General features: G+C 44.6%; 2 protein-coding genes and 1 non-coding gene across 3 annotated transcripts; 2 read left to right on the top strand and 1 right to left on the bottom strand.

Annotated features, from left to right (window-relative positions):
• Positions 1-5681: 5681 nt before the first annotated feature.
• Positions 5682-9421, top strand: LOC123122773 (disease resistance protein RGA5). Its single transcript, XM_044543113.1, has 2 exons — positions 5682-6857; positions 6986-9421. The coding sequence occupies exons 1-2, from the start codon at positions 6010-6012 to the stop codon at positions 8964-8966; spliced, it is 2829 nt and encodes a 942-aa protein (XP_044399048.1). The 5' UTR covers positions 5682-6009; the 3' UTR covers positions 8967-9421.
• A 170-nt stretch (positions 9422-9591) lies between these two features.
• Positions 9592-9664, bottom strand: TRNAA-AGC (transfer RNA alanine (anticodon AGC)). Its single transcript has one exon. It is a non-coding gene; the product is annotated as a tRNA-Ala (tRNA).
• Positions 9665-12327: 2663 nt separating this feature from the next.
• Positions 12328-15155, top strand: LOC123122774 (DNA repair protein XRCC4). The gene is made up of 4 exons (XM_044543114.1): positions 12328-12718; positions 13713-13841; positions 14192-14314; positions 14643-15155. Exons 1-4 carry the CDS (start codon positions 12413-12415, stop codon positions 14922-14924), a joined length of 840 nt encoding a protein of 279 aa, XP_044399049.1. The 5' UTR covers positions 12328-12412; the 3' UTR covers positions 14925-15155.
• Positions 15156-15537: the final 382 nt, after the last annotated feature.

Genomic DNA, 15537 nt, shown 5'->3' on the forward strand with positions numbered 1-15537 from the left:
CTCTCCTCCTCTCTCTCTCGGTGGCGCCGGTGTGCCATCGGGAGGGGAATCATTGCCGCGGTGATCGTCGTCATCAACATCACCATCCTCATCTCTTTTACGTAGTCCACTCTCCCTCACCCCGCTGTAATCCCTACATGAACATGGTGCTTTATGCCACATATTATGATCCAATGATGTGTTGCCATCCTATGATGTTTTGAGTAGATATCCTTTGTCTTTGGGTTGATTGATGATCTAGATTGGTATGAGTTGTATGTTTTACTTTGGTGCTGTCCTATGGTGCCCTCCGTGTCGCGCAAGCGTGAGGGTTCCCGCTGTAGGGTGTTGCAATACGTTTATGATTCTCTTATAGTGGGTTGCTTGAGTGATAGAAGCATAAACCCGAGTAAGGGGGTTGTTGCGTATGGGATAAAGGGGACTTGATATGTTAATGCTATGGTTGGGTTTTACCTTAATGATCTTTAGTAGTTGCGTATGCTTGCTAGAGTTCCAATCATAAGTGCATATGATCCAAGAAGAGAAAGTATGTTAGCTTATGCCTCTCCCTCATATGAAATTGCAATAGTGATTATCGGTCTTGTTAACAATTGCCTAGGACAATTCCGCACACCGATCCATCATTATTCCACACTCGCTATTTATAATATTTAGTAAGAAACGGCCGACGGAATAATGGGCCGTTAATGGGTATAAAGTGATACACTGTTCATTATGGGCCAGTTTCATCTCGGGCCTCTGATGGGCCCAGAGTTACAAAGGGCCTCGCATGGGCCGGAAGTTACAACGGGCTGGAATCATATTGGACGGCCCAGATGACGCTACTGGGCCTATTTCAGATAGGCCGTAACAAGCCGTGGTTAGCGGGCTGTAAATGGGCTATATGCGAACAGGCCGTTAACAGGCTTTCCGTGGGCCGGCCCGCTACCTTTTGACCAAGTCAAATGGGCCGGCCTTTTCATCGGAATGGGCCTCTGTTGGGCCGTGCCACGTGTCGACGTATCATAGGCGCCTTCTGTCCAATGAGTGGATGACATCTGTCCCAACGGTGAGCCGACACGTGGTTCCTCTGGCCATTGAGAATTTTACACATGGAAAATCCCTATTGGTCCGGGCTGTTAACGGGTTATCAGATCCAAACCGGAACCCGATAGCTTAACGGCGACCCGTTACGGTGGATGCCACGTGTCGGTTACCCTTGACGGAAGCACTTCTATGACGCGCGATTTATCGTCATGGAAGTGGACACTTCCGTGATGATAATTTTGGTAATGTCATAGAACACTTCTACGACAGCACAGGTATGACTATCTTGATTATGTCATAAAATCGTCATGGATGTACATGCATGACAGAAAACGTGACCTACTGTGACAAACACGTATCATCATGGAAGTGTATTTTTTGTAGTGTAATCTCGATCTATGCCAACTCAACAAACATCTTTGGAGATACCTGTAGAGCATCTTTATGATCACCCAGTTATGTTGTGACGTTTGATAGCACACAAGGTATTCCTCCGGTATCCGGGGGTTGCATAATCTCATAGTCGAAGGAATATGTATTTGACATGAAGAAAGCAATAATAATGAACTGAACGATCAATATGCTAAGCTAACAGATGGGTCTTGTCCATCACATCATTCTCCTAATCATGTGATCCCGTTATCGAATGACAACACATGTCAATGGTTAGGAAACCTTAACCATCTTTGATCAATGAGCTAGTCTAGTAGAGGCTTACTAGAGACACGGTATTTGTTTATGTATTCACACATGTATTTAGGTTTCCGATCAATACAATTGTAGCATGAATAATAAACCTTTATCATGAATAAGGAAATATAAAATAACAACTTTATTATTGCCTCTAGGGCATATTTCCTTCAATGAATCTGGTTAGGCCCCGCTTGGATTCAGTGTAAATTTATACACCCGGATTTAATCTACAGGTGTATTTTACCGGCCGTTGTGTTATTTTTGCCTAAATTGAAAACGACGGCTGGAGGTCTGTTTTGATTACGGGGGTATTTAGGAGCAAACCGACAATCCAAGCAGGGCCTTAGAGGTAGTACCTATATCTCTGGGAACTCCCTGAATCTGGTTGGTCGAGACAGAACTCTTGGTCTGGTGATTCAATCCGGTCCTAACCCCACTATTGTTCCCTGATGCAGCACCATCTCTCAGTCCTCCATCTCCATCCCTCCTTTCATTCAAGCTAGAATGCATGCCCTCAAAATTATTGTATCCTTCCCCATCCAGCGAGTTACAATTTCTATTTTGGTAGCTACCTCCTCTACCCCCTCTCTGCCAACTCCTATTGGGTCTAGATCGCCAATTACCTTGTTGTCCAGCCATAACGTCCAGATCAGGATCTCGCACTAGCTACTCTTCCTTCCCTTGGACCCTAGCCGACGCTTCATCCTTGCATTCTCAGGGTAGGAAAGACTCCTCCAAATCCAGGTAGGTGAGGTTAGGGATTGGGGAGGGGTTTTTATATGACCATTTTTGCCACTAGCAACCCAGACTCCACATTAGATAACTAGACCAACCCCAATCCAGTCAATTGGCCCAACTGAATTATTAAAGCTACATCATCAGGTTGATTTTTCTTTTCTAGTATCAATTGCACTTTACATATTAAAAAGTATAATACCAAAGATATTTCAATTTTCATCAAAAAATTCTTCTGAAATACTGTTAACTAGTATATTCTTCGAGTTAAATACACTACAAGTGCCCTAACTTGTCCGGCGCGGTCAGTTTGGTGCCTAAACTTGAAAAATACACAGAAGTGGTGTCGTAACTTGTGTGAGCGTTCAAATACGGTGCATCTGGAAGTAAGCCGCCGTATCGAGTGCCCGCGTGGCACGCCAACCTGTCGCTGGGCCACATGTCAGTGGTTGCTGGCGGCCTGGCGCTGGACGCGAGCTATGAGCTATGCTTGTTGTTTTTTACAGGAATGCATTTGGATTTTAATTAATTCTCAGAAAAAAATACCCCTTGGTTTTAATTAATACTCGCAAAAAAACCTGGAAGCCAGCGTACAGGGAATTCAAACATGGGACATCCTCGTCGCTTGACAATCGAGCGGACCAGGCGGCCACGGTCTGGTTTGTGCTTAATTATCAGCAAGCAGTTTATATAGATGATTGACATATGGCTCTGCATATGCTTTTACTGGAGTAATTTTATTTATTTATTCCAAGTTACTATCTTGTCTTTCTTCGAGTGAAGTGTCTGTTTAGTTTTCATGATAAATATTTTTTTCCATATGAATAAAATAAAATAATTATCAATATATAATTTTGTTTATTTTATATCTCTATTCTATTTCCATTATTGTGTACTTTGAAGAGATAAACATGAACTTTTTCTAAAATTGATTTGGAATTAAAGAGTTGAACGTATGTTAAAAACACGGTGAGCATCTTTTGAAAGACACGTTCACGTTCATGTTCATTTTTCATTTTCATATTATTTTAGAAAATGCTCACCATGTTTTTTGAAAATTTTGAATGCGTATTAAAAAAATATTGTGTAATATTATTCTTAAATTTCTACAAACACACTTAACATGTTAGTACATATCTGGAATTTATTATTGTCACACAATAAAATTTAATACACGTCGGACAGTTTTTAAAATAGAATATTGTCAATTTTAAATAATTATGCATTTTAAAAATAGAATGAAGGTACACAATAATTCTTCGTGCTTATGGTCCTCAATGAAGATGCATAAATTTACATAATAATTTTTAATATACGTTCAACTTTTTATGTCCACATAAATTTTAGCATGTTTATCTCTTCAAGGTACACAATAATGAAAATAGAGTAAAGATATAAAATAAATAATAATTTCATATTGATAATTATTTTATTTTTTCATATGGGAAAATTTATGTATCACGAAAATTAAACAGAAACTTCACTCGAAAAACATGTGCAAAGAGATACGCGGAATCGTGCATATAAGTTGCTAGCTAGCAGTTAAATGTAAACCAAAGTGTGGCCTCTTGGTCCGCTTGTTTGTTAGGCAACCTGGATGTCCGTGGTTTGAATTCCCTTCATGCCAGCTTGTGTTTATAATTTTGTGAGAATTAATTGAAGTACAAGCGCGTTCCCGTAAAAAAAAGCATGCGTCCAGCGCTTAACAATTTTTTTCCGAGAATTAACTAAAGTCCAGGGGCATTTCTGTAAAAAAATATACACGCACAACTCACAACGCGCCTGCAGCCACTGACATGTGGCCCAACGACACGCTGGCATGCCACACGGGCACTTGATACGGCGGCATACGTCTAGAGACACCGTATGTGAACGCATAGACAAGTTACGGCACCACTTTCGTGTATTTTTCAAGTTTAGGCATCGAACTGAACGCGCCGGACAAGTTAGGGCACATGTAGTGTGTTTAACTCATATTCTTCCAGCTACTATTATCCCAATTAACATTAATATCATTGTGACCCTGTTTTAATTGAATTTTATCACTATCAGTGTAATTTCCAATGCCAAAATTATCATCACCCTCAATACCCTAATAGAAATTATTTATTCTATTTAAATAAGTCGCCATGGGTATCAGAGGTTTCAAATATCCTAAATCACATTTAACCTCTATCTAATGATTAATTCCTCAACTAGATGAATCCACATAGGGGAATCACACACAAAGTCATGCATATCTCTATGATTATTTGTGTGAGAGATCTTATCAGTTTTAAGAAACAAGCTCGGACATAATCATCATCAATAATTTATTTTACTGAGCTCAGTTTGTTGAATTCAGCGACGAAGACCATTTTTTCCATTAGACATGCATCAATACGTACACGGGATAACAGCTAGGAGAAGGCAAAGGAGTCATACAAGGTTGAGGAGGTACAACACTCATCGAAATCCTTGTCGGAGACCTCCCCGGCAAGCATCCAGAAGCGATTGCCCGTCAGGGAGGCCTCGGCGTCTAGATCCGGCTTGGAGAACCGTTGTGCAGGCGTCAAGAGCGGACACCGAACGGGTCAGACGACGTGAGCAACAAGGAGCCGCCGTAGCTCCGTTGCCGCTTGCCTGGTCCCCACGAACGACCAACGTTGCCCTTGTTCTTCTTTGCCTATTTCACCACCTTCTCGTCATCGTGGATCACAATCGGCATCAGACGTGAACCAGGCGACGACAATACCATTACCACCGCCACCGCCTCCTCCACTGGTGAGGGATTTGAAAGTCGCCCACTTCCTTTGCTGTGTAGGGTTTGTTGAGTCCGCCTCCTCCGTAACCCAAAGCAGCACTTTGAGCGGGCACTTCACCTTGGCATCCGGGAACAAACGCGTTCCCTCCTCCGCATTCACCTCCTTGGACGCTGCCAACGCCTCCTGGCTCAACTCGCTCGAGGTCGCAAACCACGAGCCGATTTCACAAAAGCCGCGCTAGCTTCCCCACATCTCCTCCCGCGACCTGCACCATCGTTGCTTCCCCCGCCGCCATCGCCTCTCCCGATCGAATAGCTTGGCCGAGAAACCCGTCACGAGACGGAGTGGATCTGGTGAGGAATGAAAGGAGGGATCGGGTGAAGTGAATGCGACAAGGTACAAGTACAAGCAGTGAGAAATATATGTCAAGAAAAAACAAAGAAACAATCACACATCTCTATCGAAAAATACCTAAAGCAAAAAATCTCTCCCCAAGAAAATCGGGGCACAATCAGTTGTCAAAAGAAGAAGAAAAAACAGAGGCAGCCTACGGCAGGGGCGTCCAGCGCCTCCGGAGCCTCAACGGCGAGCGGCGGCGGTGCTCTGTTTCACTCGCCTTCACACCGCCGCGTATCCCGGTCCCTATCTTCCACCCTCCAGAGTCCAAAGGACAACTCTTTTCCTTGCCTTGCCGCGTCTCGTTGTTGACCAAGACCCAGACAGAGAGATTTGCTACGACTCGTCCCCTCCGCCCGTTTGCTCCTCTCCATCATTTTCTGCTCTGCGTGACAAGGGACGCAATCCACAAGGGATGGACGGGGGTGGCGGGATCATGGCGAGCGCCGCGACGGGGGCCATGAGCTCCCTGCTCGCCAAGCTGGCCGAGCTGCTGGGGGAGGACTGCTACCAGAACCAGATGCAGCGCGGCACGCGGCGGGAGGTGGCCTTCCTGCGGGACGAGCTGAGCAGCATGAACGCGCTCCTCGAGCGGCTGGCCGACGCCGGCGCCGCGGCGCCGCTCGACCCGCAGACCAGGGAGTGGAGGGACCAGGTGCGGGAGATGAGCTACGACGTCGAGGACTGCGTCGACGAGTACATGGGCCAGCTCCGCCGCCGCTCCGGCGGCGGCGGCGGCGGCGTGGTGGGGCTCGTCCTCGGCTACGTGGGCAGGGTGAGGGAGATGGTGTCGCGCCGCGGGATCGCGGAGCAGATCCAGGAGCTCAGGGCCCGCGTCGTCGAGGCTGGCCACCGCCGGAAGAGGTACAAGATCGATGCGGCGGCTAGCCCTAGTGGCGCCGGCGTGGTGCCGGTCGACCGCCGGCTGCCGGCGCTCTACGCGGAGTTGGGGGGCCTTGTTGGCGTCCACGGTCCGAGGGACGAGCTCGTCAGGCTGCTGGACGATGGAGAAGAGAGGATCAAGGTGGTGTCAGTTGTGGGGGCTGGAGGATTGGGCAAGACCACTCTTGCTAATCAGGTGTACCGAAACATCGGAGATCGATTCGATTGCAAATCCTTTGTTTCCTTGTCACAAAATCCTGACATTGGGATGATCTTCCGAACAATGCTCTCTCAAGTCAAAAAGGATGAACCTGAACTCACTGGATCAGGTGACATGGAGCAGCTCATCAATGAATTGAGGGATTTCCTACAGGATAAGAGGTATCTAATCCCATAGAATTACACTTAGCTGCCTTCTCATGAGTCATGAACGTTTTGATCGATTGTCTTGATGATAACAAGCTTGTGTTTTACTGTTTATTTAATCATAATTATCTACCATGTTTTAGATATTTGATCGTAATTGACGACGTATGGAGCACCCAAGCCTGGAAGATTATCAAATGTGCTTTCGGTGAGAACACTTGTGGCAGTAGAATAATCGTGACAACCAGAATTGGCACCGTCGCGAAATCATGCTCCTCCCCTGATTCTGATCTTGTATATGAACTGAAGGCACTGAGTGAGGATTACTCCAAGATGTTATTCTTCAGAAGGATTTTCGGCTCTGAAGATAAATGCCCACACCAACTCAAGGAAGTCTCAGTTGAAATTGTAAAGAAATGTGGTGGTTTACCTTTGGCAATCATCACCATGGCTAGTCTGTTAACCACCAAGTCAGATACAAGAGAAGAGTGGATGAAGGTTTGTGGTTCGATTGGTTTTGGACTCGAGAAAAACTCTGATGTGGAGGAAATGAACATGATACTGTCTTTGAGTTATAATGACCTTCCTCATCATTTAAGGACCTGCTTATTGTATATGAGTATGTTTCCTGAAGATTATGTGATCAAGAGGGATTATTTGGTAAGAAGGTGGATAGCAGAAGGGTTCATCAAGGTTTTTGGAGGCAGGACTCTAGAGGAGGAGGGGGAATGCTATTTTAATGAACTCATAAACAGAAGCCTGATCCAAGCGGTGGATTTTCAATACGATGGCAGAGTATATGCATGCCGGGTGCATGATTTGGTTCTTGATCTAATTGTATCCAAGGCGGTCGAAGATAATTTTGTTACTATAGTTACTGATAAAAGACAAGTACTGCGCCCGCAAGGCAAAGTTCACCGACTCTCATCTGACTGCACCAATGCAGAAAATATGTTAACATGTTCCAAGGCTGTTGCTCATGTTCGATCCCTCAACATGTTCAGGTACTCTGAACGAATGCCTCCTCTTTTGAATTTCCGGTCTCTAAGAGTGCTAGATCTAGATGGCAATGAGGATTTGGAAAGCTGCTATCTTAAAGATATAGGGAAATTATTTCAGTTGAGATACCTAAGGATTCGAGCAAGTAACAACATTACACTTCCGGAACAAATAGGAGAGCTGCAGTTATTGGTGATATTGGATCTTCTCAACTGCTATGATATAAGCGAACTGCCTTCAAGTATTGCTAAACTTCGGAATTTGAAATGGTTACTTGCTCATCGCGTCAAATTGCCGAATGGAGTCTGCAACATGCAAGCTCTAGAGTCCGTGTCACTGGTAGTTGTGGACTACACTACCCCAGTAACCGCGCTACAAGAGCTGGGCAGCTTGACCAAACTGAGAAGCCTTGGATTGGATTGGCGCATCAGTGATGCACACAAGGATAAAATGACATACGCAGATAATCTTGTTTCATCGCTCGGCAAACTAGGCACCTCTAACCTTCGATCTTTAACGCTCATCAGCCCATGGTCACTGGACTTCTTGCTGGATTCCTGGTGCCCTCCTCCTCACCACCTTCAGGAACTAACAATCAAAGGTTGGTGTCTCAGGAAGATCCCAGTGTGGATGGCCTCACTGGCCAACCTCACCTACCTAGACATCGAGGTTGAAGTTGCGCAGGAAACCGTCCAGGTGCTTGCGGACTTCCCTGTCTTGCAGTTTCTCAAGTCATACTCAAATGCAGCAGGCCCCCAAGAAAGATGTCTCATTGTCGACAACAATGGGTTCCCATGTCTGAAGAAGCTCAACTTTGTCCACTGGACGAACCTGATGTTCTTGGAAGGAGCGATGCCGATGCTCGAAGCGCTTGAGTTTCAGATCATTGTGCATGAAGTGAAGACTGCATGTGGATTTGGTTCTCCTCCTGATCTTGGCATCCGCCACCTCTCTGCCCTCAGGAACCTTGCTGTCAACATCTACTGTGAGTGTGCGAGAGTGGAGGAGGTCGAGGCATTGGAGGCTGCTATTCAGGTTGCTGTCAGTATGCTTCCCAACAGTCCAACACCTACATTGCATAGGTTCCGTGAACCGGAGATGCTAGCAGATGATGCAGAACAATAAGCAACTTTTACGCCCATCCTAGCCTGCATCCACTCATTAAGGTATTGATTGACTGGTGGTTCCTTCAAACCAAACCAAAATGTCTGCTCATCTGGGTGTCGACTCTGCTGCACTTAGGTATGGTTTTTTTGCAGCTGTTTCTTGAGTCCCCTCCTTTTGCCTTTGTCTTGGTGGACCGGTGAAATTGATACAATCCAACTTCCGGGGTGTCAGTACATCTGTCTTTGTGGACAAATGTCTCAGTGTTGACTGTTGTAACTGTGTCTCAGGGCATGTCTTAGTGTTGACTGCTAGACATGTGGACGAGTTTTTCTTCTTCCTCTGGAATGTTGCAAACTTGCAACTGTCTCTCCGGGTATCGTGTTGCCATTTCTTTTTGTTCTACAGAACGGATGGTAGCAAAATCATGATGTGTGTGTGACATTTGTGCTATTTGGCATGTGATTATCATCGTACCCCCTTGGTTTGCAGCACAGATTGTGCGCATGCTTTTTGATCTCCCTTTTATGCCAAGAGGAAGGATTTTGCCCATGTTCGTGAGATTTGGAGTTTGCAAAAGTAAATTCAAAATGATGTTTTTCACAGTATATGTTAAGATCTGCAAAAACAAAAACAAAATAAAAATTGGAGAAGTGGGGTATCGATCCCCATACCTCTCGCATGCTAAGCGAGCGCTCTACCATCTGAGCTACATCCCCTTGTTGTTCAGGGCATAATATATTCGTTATTATAGTAAGCCCTGGCACCTTCTCAACATAGCCTTTTTTAAGACGGAAAACCCCTCCTATATTAGTTCATAATTTTCTACTCCCTCATTCCTACATCCGTATATAGTCCATATTAAAATCTCTAAAAAGACTTATATTTAGGAACAGAGGGAGTAGGAGATATTTACAGCGTCATGCGGGCTGCCAAACCATACATGGCGACCAATCTCAAGAGAAGTAGCAAATCTAGCTAAAGATTGAGCCTCAAAATTACTCCTTCTACTCTCAAAACGAAATATGCACGCCTCAAACTCGGCTCTTCTGGCTTTAATCTCCTTAATAGTGGCTTCAATTTATTCCTCCAGCTTCTTCTGCAATGTCTTTAATCACCGACTGGCGCGCAGTCCGAAGCTATGAGCAGATGATATTTGCCTAGGTCTAGAGCCAAAGATAATGCCTCCCTGCATGCCAACGTTTCAAGCGTTGGGTGGGTGTCTGTGATAACATTTTTGGAGCATCGTTTTTTTTGCCGGGTCTTCCACAAATGTCATCCGATGATGAAACTTTGCAAGCAATCAAAACATTTGTCAATGTTTAACACAAAAAAGAAATTCAGTTTTTTGGGGGGGATTAACTCTTCACCCGAGCTCACATGAGGTCTCAGTTTAACAACATCCTAAATATGAGTTCTTTCCCGGGGTCTATGTCCTTTTAGGCTACTCCTTTGATTAGTAACACAGATTCCACTATACAAGGACGAATGGGTGCGCTGAAGATTTTGAGAAATAAACACAACATTGGTTAGAAAAAAAGTAATTCTCTTAAATTACGCAATGTCTTGTTTTAAGGCTACGATAATTCATCCCTCATTCTGGTTAGGTGTTTTCACGTTTCATTCATAATGTATAGGAAAGCAGAGTTGTAATTTTTAGCAAGTTTGAGAACAGCTTTCAGTTATGGGTGTATATAATTTACATCATTTCTTCTAAAATGAAATCATGACCGAGAGTCAATTTGTTCTGTTGTTTCATACCACAAGTGCTACTGGAGTGAATTAACATACTCATTGGAATATTTAAACTTACTCATTGTGTTGCCGCCTCTAAACTTGTCATTTTCTTTGTGTTTCATTGTGCGCACTTGAAGTTGTGCAATAGTGTCCGGTCTGTTCGTTGAACTGTATTGTTCATTACTCTGATTTTTTTTTATTCCATGTAGAAGATATCAATATGATTATCTAATCATTTGAAAACAACTTCTGTTTATTGAGAACTGCATGAACTAGATGATGCCCCGCACGTTGTTGCGGGAACATTTTGCAATATATTTCAAATATATTGATTTTATGGAAATAAGAATATTCAAAAAAATAATATGAGAGCTAAAACTACGATGGTTTATTGTGTTTGATTACTGTATATTTGTAAAATATTTATTAAATATATCATGCATGTTTGCATGTTGAGGTGAATCTTTTCCTATGACTCGTTGAATATTGAGGTGGGCCTTTTCTAATGCATGTTGCTTAATGAGGTGTCATGCTTGCATGTTGAGAGAAATAGATTAGTGGGGGCTAGCTATTTAGATATAGAAGATGCATCTATACTTCTTTTTTCTTCTTCTTTATACCGTAAATGTTGGCTCATATTCTAGCGGTTTAACATGTTTTTCTTGGGGTGAGTATGTGAACTAGTATTTACACCGTTCTAGCAGTTGTGGATGTAAATACTGTAGGCACTATTCATGTGCACAACTTGATATTTCTTCTTTTTAGTTTATCTTGAATGTGTATGGCCTTACGCTTGATTTTATTTTTTTGCAAATTTTGCATCTACTATACATAGTTATTGCATCTGAAAAACGAGTTCCTTTTGGTATTGTAAATTTTGTTGTAATCAGCTAGACAAGAATCGGCAAAACACACTCTAGTCAGAGAGAAGCATTCGTTGAGAGAGAGAAGGAAAGAAACCGAGCGGCTCCTCCGTCCTTGGCAGAACCACGTCACACCTCCACCCAATGGCGAATCTAGACAGAAAATGAAGGGTGGGCTCAAAGTCTATGCAAGCCTGTATTATGTGAACATATGTTGGATTGGGCTCGCAAGTGACTAAATTAGGCCTTGAGACTAGTAGTAAAAAACTTTTTTCAGTATTGGAGGGGGGGCTCAAACCTGTTAAAGCCCCCCTAGTAGATTCGCCCCTGCCTCCACCCATTCTGGTAGAATAAGTCGAGGCACGTGACCATTTTTGGATTTCGCAAACATTTCTTGAAATCACAAACAATTTTGGAATTCATAAATAGTTTTTGAAACCGTGAACATTTTTTGAAATCATGCATGTATTTCGAATTCGTGAACATGTTTAGAATTCACAAAAAAAAATTAGAGTTCACAAAAAATGTTGGAATTCACAAAAAAATGAATGTGAACATTTTTTGAAATTTCTATTTAATTTTGATAAACGTGAACATTTCTTTGAATTTGTGAACAAATCTTGAAGACTGGAACATTTTTCTCTTGGGCTTGATGCATGCGCTCAAACCACACACAGTGCACACCTCTGTGATGTGTTCGCTGTTGGGCTTGTATTCCTGGGCCTTCAGTTGCCGGTTCACATGCATCAAGCCCTAAACTTGAGAGAAGGCCAGACCAGCCTAGCCCACAGTCAGCCCTTCCTCTGCCCGTCGTCGGTTCCTCGTGCGTTGACTCCAGAGCCGTCGATTTCCTCTCGCTGGGCGACCATGGCAACCGCGGCGGCGGCGGCGCCGAGGCACAGCTGCGCGAAGCTCTCGGTGGCGGTCGAGGACCCCAAGGCGCCGGGCGGCGGCGTATTCGTGAAGGCCACGTGGCTCCCCACCCGCTTCTCCCTCGCCGTCACCGACGGCGCCGGCGCCTGGGTCGCCGACGCCTCCGACGCCGAGGTGCGCCTCCGGGCCGAGCAGTGGGACCAGCCCGTCTCCGAGTACCTCGCGCTCGCCGAGCGCTACCTCGCCTTCCACCAGCCCTCCTCCACCTACTCCTTCCACGAGGCTGGCGCCGGCCGCAGGGTGCGTTCGCCTCTTGCCCCTTCTCCTATCTCTGTTGCTATATGGTTAAATGAAAATGTGAGGTTAATCTTGAACTGTTACTAATTTAAGATCAAATTGAAATTCGTCTAACTGAGTTCATGTTGTTTGATGTGTGAAGCGTCACATTTTTTCACCGCTTATTTCGCTAATTCATTCAACCAAGAGTAGTGTGTTTGGTGAATATTAACCAGTGTTTATTTTGACCCAAAAAGTAATTAATAATGACATGTCATGGGGTTTATAGTAGTGATGGTGATGTGCTTCTTTTGCACCCAATTTGGGGAGCAATTTGTGATGTTGCTGTTGCCAATGTACCACCCATGAAGAAAAGACTTATCTCTCTCCCACACCACCTGAGTACTGAAAGTTTCTGAATTTGAGTCTTCCTAGTCTGCGAAGCAGTTGCAGAGTGAAATTACACTTGCTTGGTTTCAGGGAAAGGGCGGATGCGGATATAGATGGGCTAAAGTGGGAGAAAAATGCCGATTTGGCATTAGCTGGAGGTTATTTGCCAATACAAGTGTTTAACCTGATATATCATACTAACAATTTATACACTGGAATAATGCGTCAGTCCTTTTCCAAACTTATCATATGAACCAGGACTTGTTCATTAATGAGCAAAAGTTAATCTAAAAAAATGCCTCGGTAGAGTCCGCTCATCACTTCCTTTAAGAGTGATGCACATACTTCATTTATCGTTGTCTTGATGCCTTAGCAATCTGTTTGAGCCTATGCGGTACTGCATTTTCAATTTACTCACATGGTATGTCCTTGCTGTCTACTGCAATCCTGAAATATGGGCAATGTTGAAGATTAATATGTCTGAATCGGAGAGTGGTTTATACAATCGATACTTATGTTGAAAGGGGGTTCTTCGTGCTTTATAGCTTTTGGAAGGACATCCTGTGTCTTTATACATCTTTCTTTCCCTCTTTTATTTTCTGACATATCGCCCTTTGCAACCATTTAGTTGTCATGGACATTCGAAAAACAAGGTACCAAGCTGGAATGGCGTTGGAAACTGCAGCCGGCACCACACCCACAACAGACTATAGCTGAGGTCTTGGATTTTCTTATGGATGCGAATATACGCTTGAGTGTACGTCCCTTTGCTCTGTGCCTCTGCTGTTCATAGTTCCGTGGTATGCTCTGAGTGATTGTCAATGTATGTCTGGGTGCAAGTGGGCTGATGTGCTACCCATTTTCTTCAAGGATGGGATTTCACTTGCAGTTCGTTCACTTTATGCAAATAGCACTTAACTAGATGGGTCGGTGGGTTGCTCAACAGCCCATACTTGCATCCGTAATTGCTTATCAGCATATGAAATATATTGAAGTGTTGATCATGATTGTGTGATTAATGGTTTGTTAGAGTATGGCTGAACTTTATTAAGCCTATTTTGTAGATGGAGTGTTTGAATTTACCAAGGTCTTAGCTTTCTTATTCAGGAAGAGGTTGTCAGGAAGACGCAATCATTTGAGAAGCTGAAACAAGAAGCTGAGAATTGCTTGCAACAGAGTGAAAGATTTAACACCGAGAAGGCTGAGTTTGAGCAAGCCTCCTTTACAAAGGTACAGTTCCGTACATGGACCTGTTTCATGTGCGCCTGTCGCTAGCCATGTTTTGGTATGCAATTTTGTACGGAATTCGCATCAGTCTACATAGCCCTGTTGCTTCAACAGGGAGACACTACTAGTCTACCATCACAGGTCGTTGAGCACCACGTTTCCCTAATCAATTAATCAGTTATCTATACTTTCTACTGTACTGACTTTTAAACTCCAGTCCTATTCCCATTCCGTTCTGAATTAATTATAAATCTCCTGAAGGCTTATGTGTGATCTTGATCTTGTTATATGCGCTGCTCAGTAGCACTGACTGTTGTGCCGTTGCTTTCAGTTTGTGGCCGTTCTGAACTCGAAGAAGAGCAAGCTGAGACAGCTCAAGGACAGAATCGCGGCGCTCGAATCTGCCGACAAGGCTCCAAAGGAGGAGGAGGAGGAGGGCCACTCCACCGACAGAACAGAGCCTATCGAGGAAGGGAGCGACAAAGATCACTGCGTCAACGACGAGCCCTCGGAGACGGGCGGCGGCGGCGACCCCCACAGCTCCCCCGAGAAGTCCGCCGCCGCGGCCGCCACCTCCAGGGGCCGGAGGGGGCGCAAGAGGACGAGGAAGTGAGTGACCCGGACGAAGCAAAGCTGCTCTAGCCGCCGGACGCACCTGAGTGACCCTCGTTTCATTTGATTTCATTTCCTCGAGTGTCCTAGTCATGAATGTAGTGGCACCTTGGGCAAATGATTTTCACGTGTTTTGTGCTTTGCTTAGAGGATGATGTGACCGAGTTTAATTATTTGTGATGATGATGATCCGATTGATGGCGGCGGCAGCTGTATAGTTGTTTTAGTGCCACTAGCTCGTAGTTAATGGGGGAACAGACGCATTTCTCCATGTGTGCTTTGTCACATAGTCTGCCATTTTCATTCTGAGGTTGTGCTCTTGCCTGAAGACCCGTGGAAAGTCAAAGCAAAGCATGTGTTTCTCATTGCGCGACGCCTGAACTCCACATGTCTGATGGGTAGTGGCGCTCTCGCTTTCGGCCCGTCTGTTTCACGCTTGGAAAATTAAAGGAAAAATAGGAGGCGTAGAACGGTCTTTGGCCGCGTGTTTTTCGTGCGTCTGGGTGGGCATGGCAATCAATCAGTTGATCTCCGTTTCCTCATTCCTGGAGTCAAAGCTTCCACGCCCAGAGTTCAGACTCTTTCCCCTCTTGGTCTCTCCAATCCACGCGGGA

This window comes from Triticum aestivum, chromosome 5D (genome assembly GCF_018294505.1).
Source record: "Triticum aestivum cultivar Chinese Spring chromosome 5D, IWGSC CS RefSeq v2.1, whole genome shotgun sequence".
Classification (NCBI taxonomy): domain Eukaryota; kingdom Viridiplantae; phylum Streptophyta; class Magnoliopsida; order Poales; family Poaceae; genus Triticum; species Triticum aestivum.

What these genes read in the sequence shown, in the direction of transcription:
- LOC123122773 (XM_044543113.1), top strand. Translation starts at nt 6,010, where the DNA reads ATGGACGGGGGTGGCGGGATCATGGCGAGCGCCGCGACGGGGGCCATG. An exon ending in GATTTCCTACAGGATAAGAG is followed by an intron (nt 6,858 to 6,985) that starts GTATCTAATCCC and finishes ACCATGTTTTAG; the next exon opens with ATATTTGATCGTAATTGACG.
- LOC123122774 (XM_044543114.1), top strand. Translation starts at nt 12,413, where the DNA reads ATGGCAACCGCGGCGGCGGCGGCGCCGAGGCACAGCTGCGCGAAGCTC. An exon ending in AGGCTGGCGCCGGCCGCAGG is followed by an intron (nt 12,719 to 13,712) that starts GTGCGTTCGCCT and finishes GCAACCATTTAG; the next exon opens with TTGTCATGGACATTCGAAAA. An exon ending in ATGCGAATATACGCTTGAGT is followed by an intron (nt 13,842 to 14,191) that starts GTACGTCCCTTT and finishes TTTCTTATTCAG; the next exon opens with GAAGAGGTTGTCAGGAAGAC.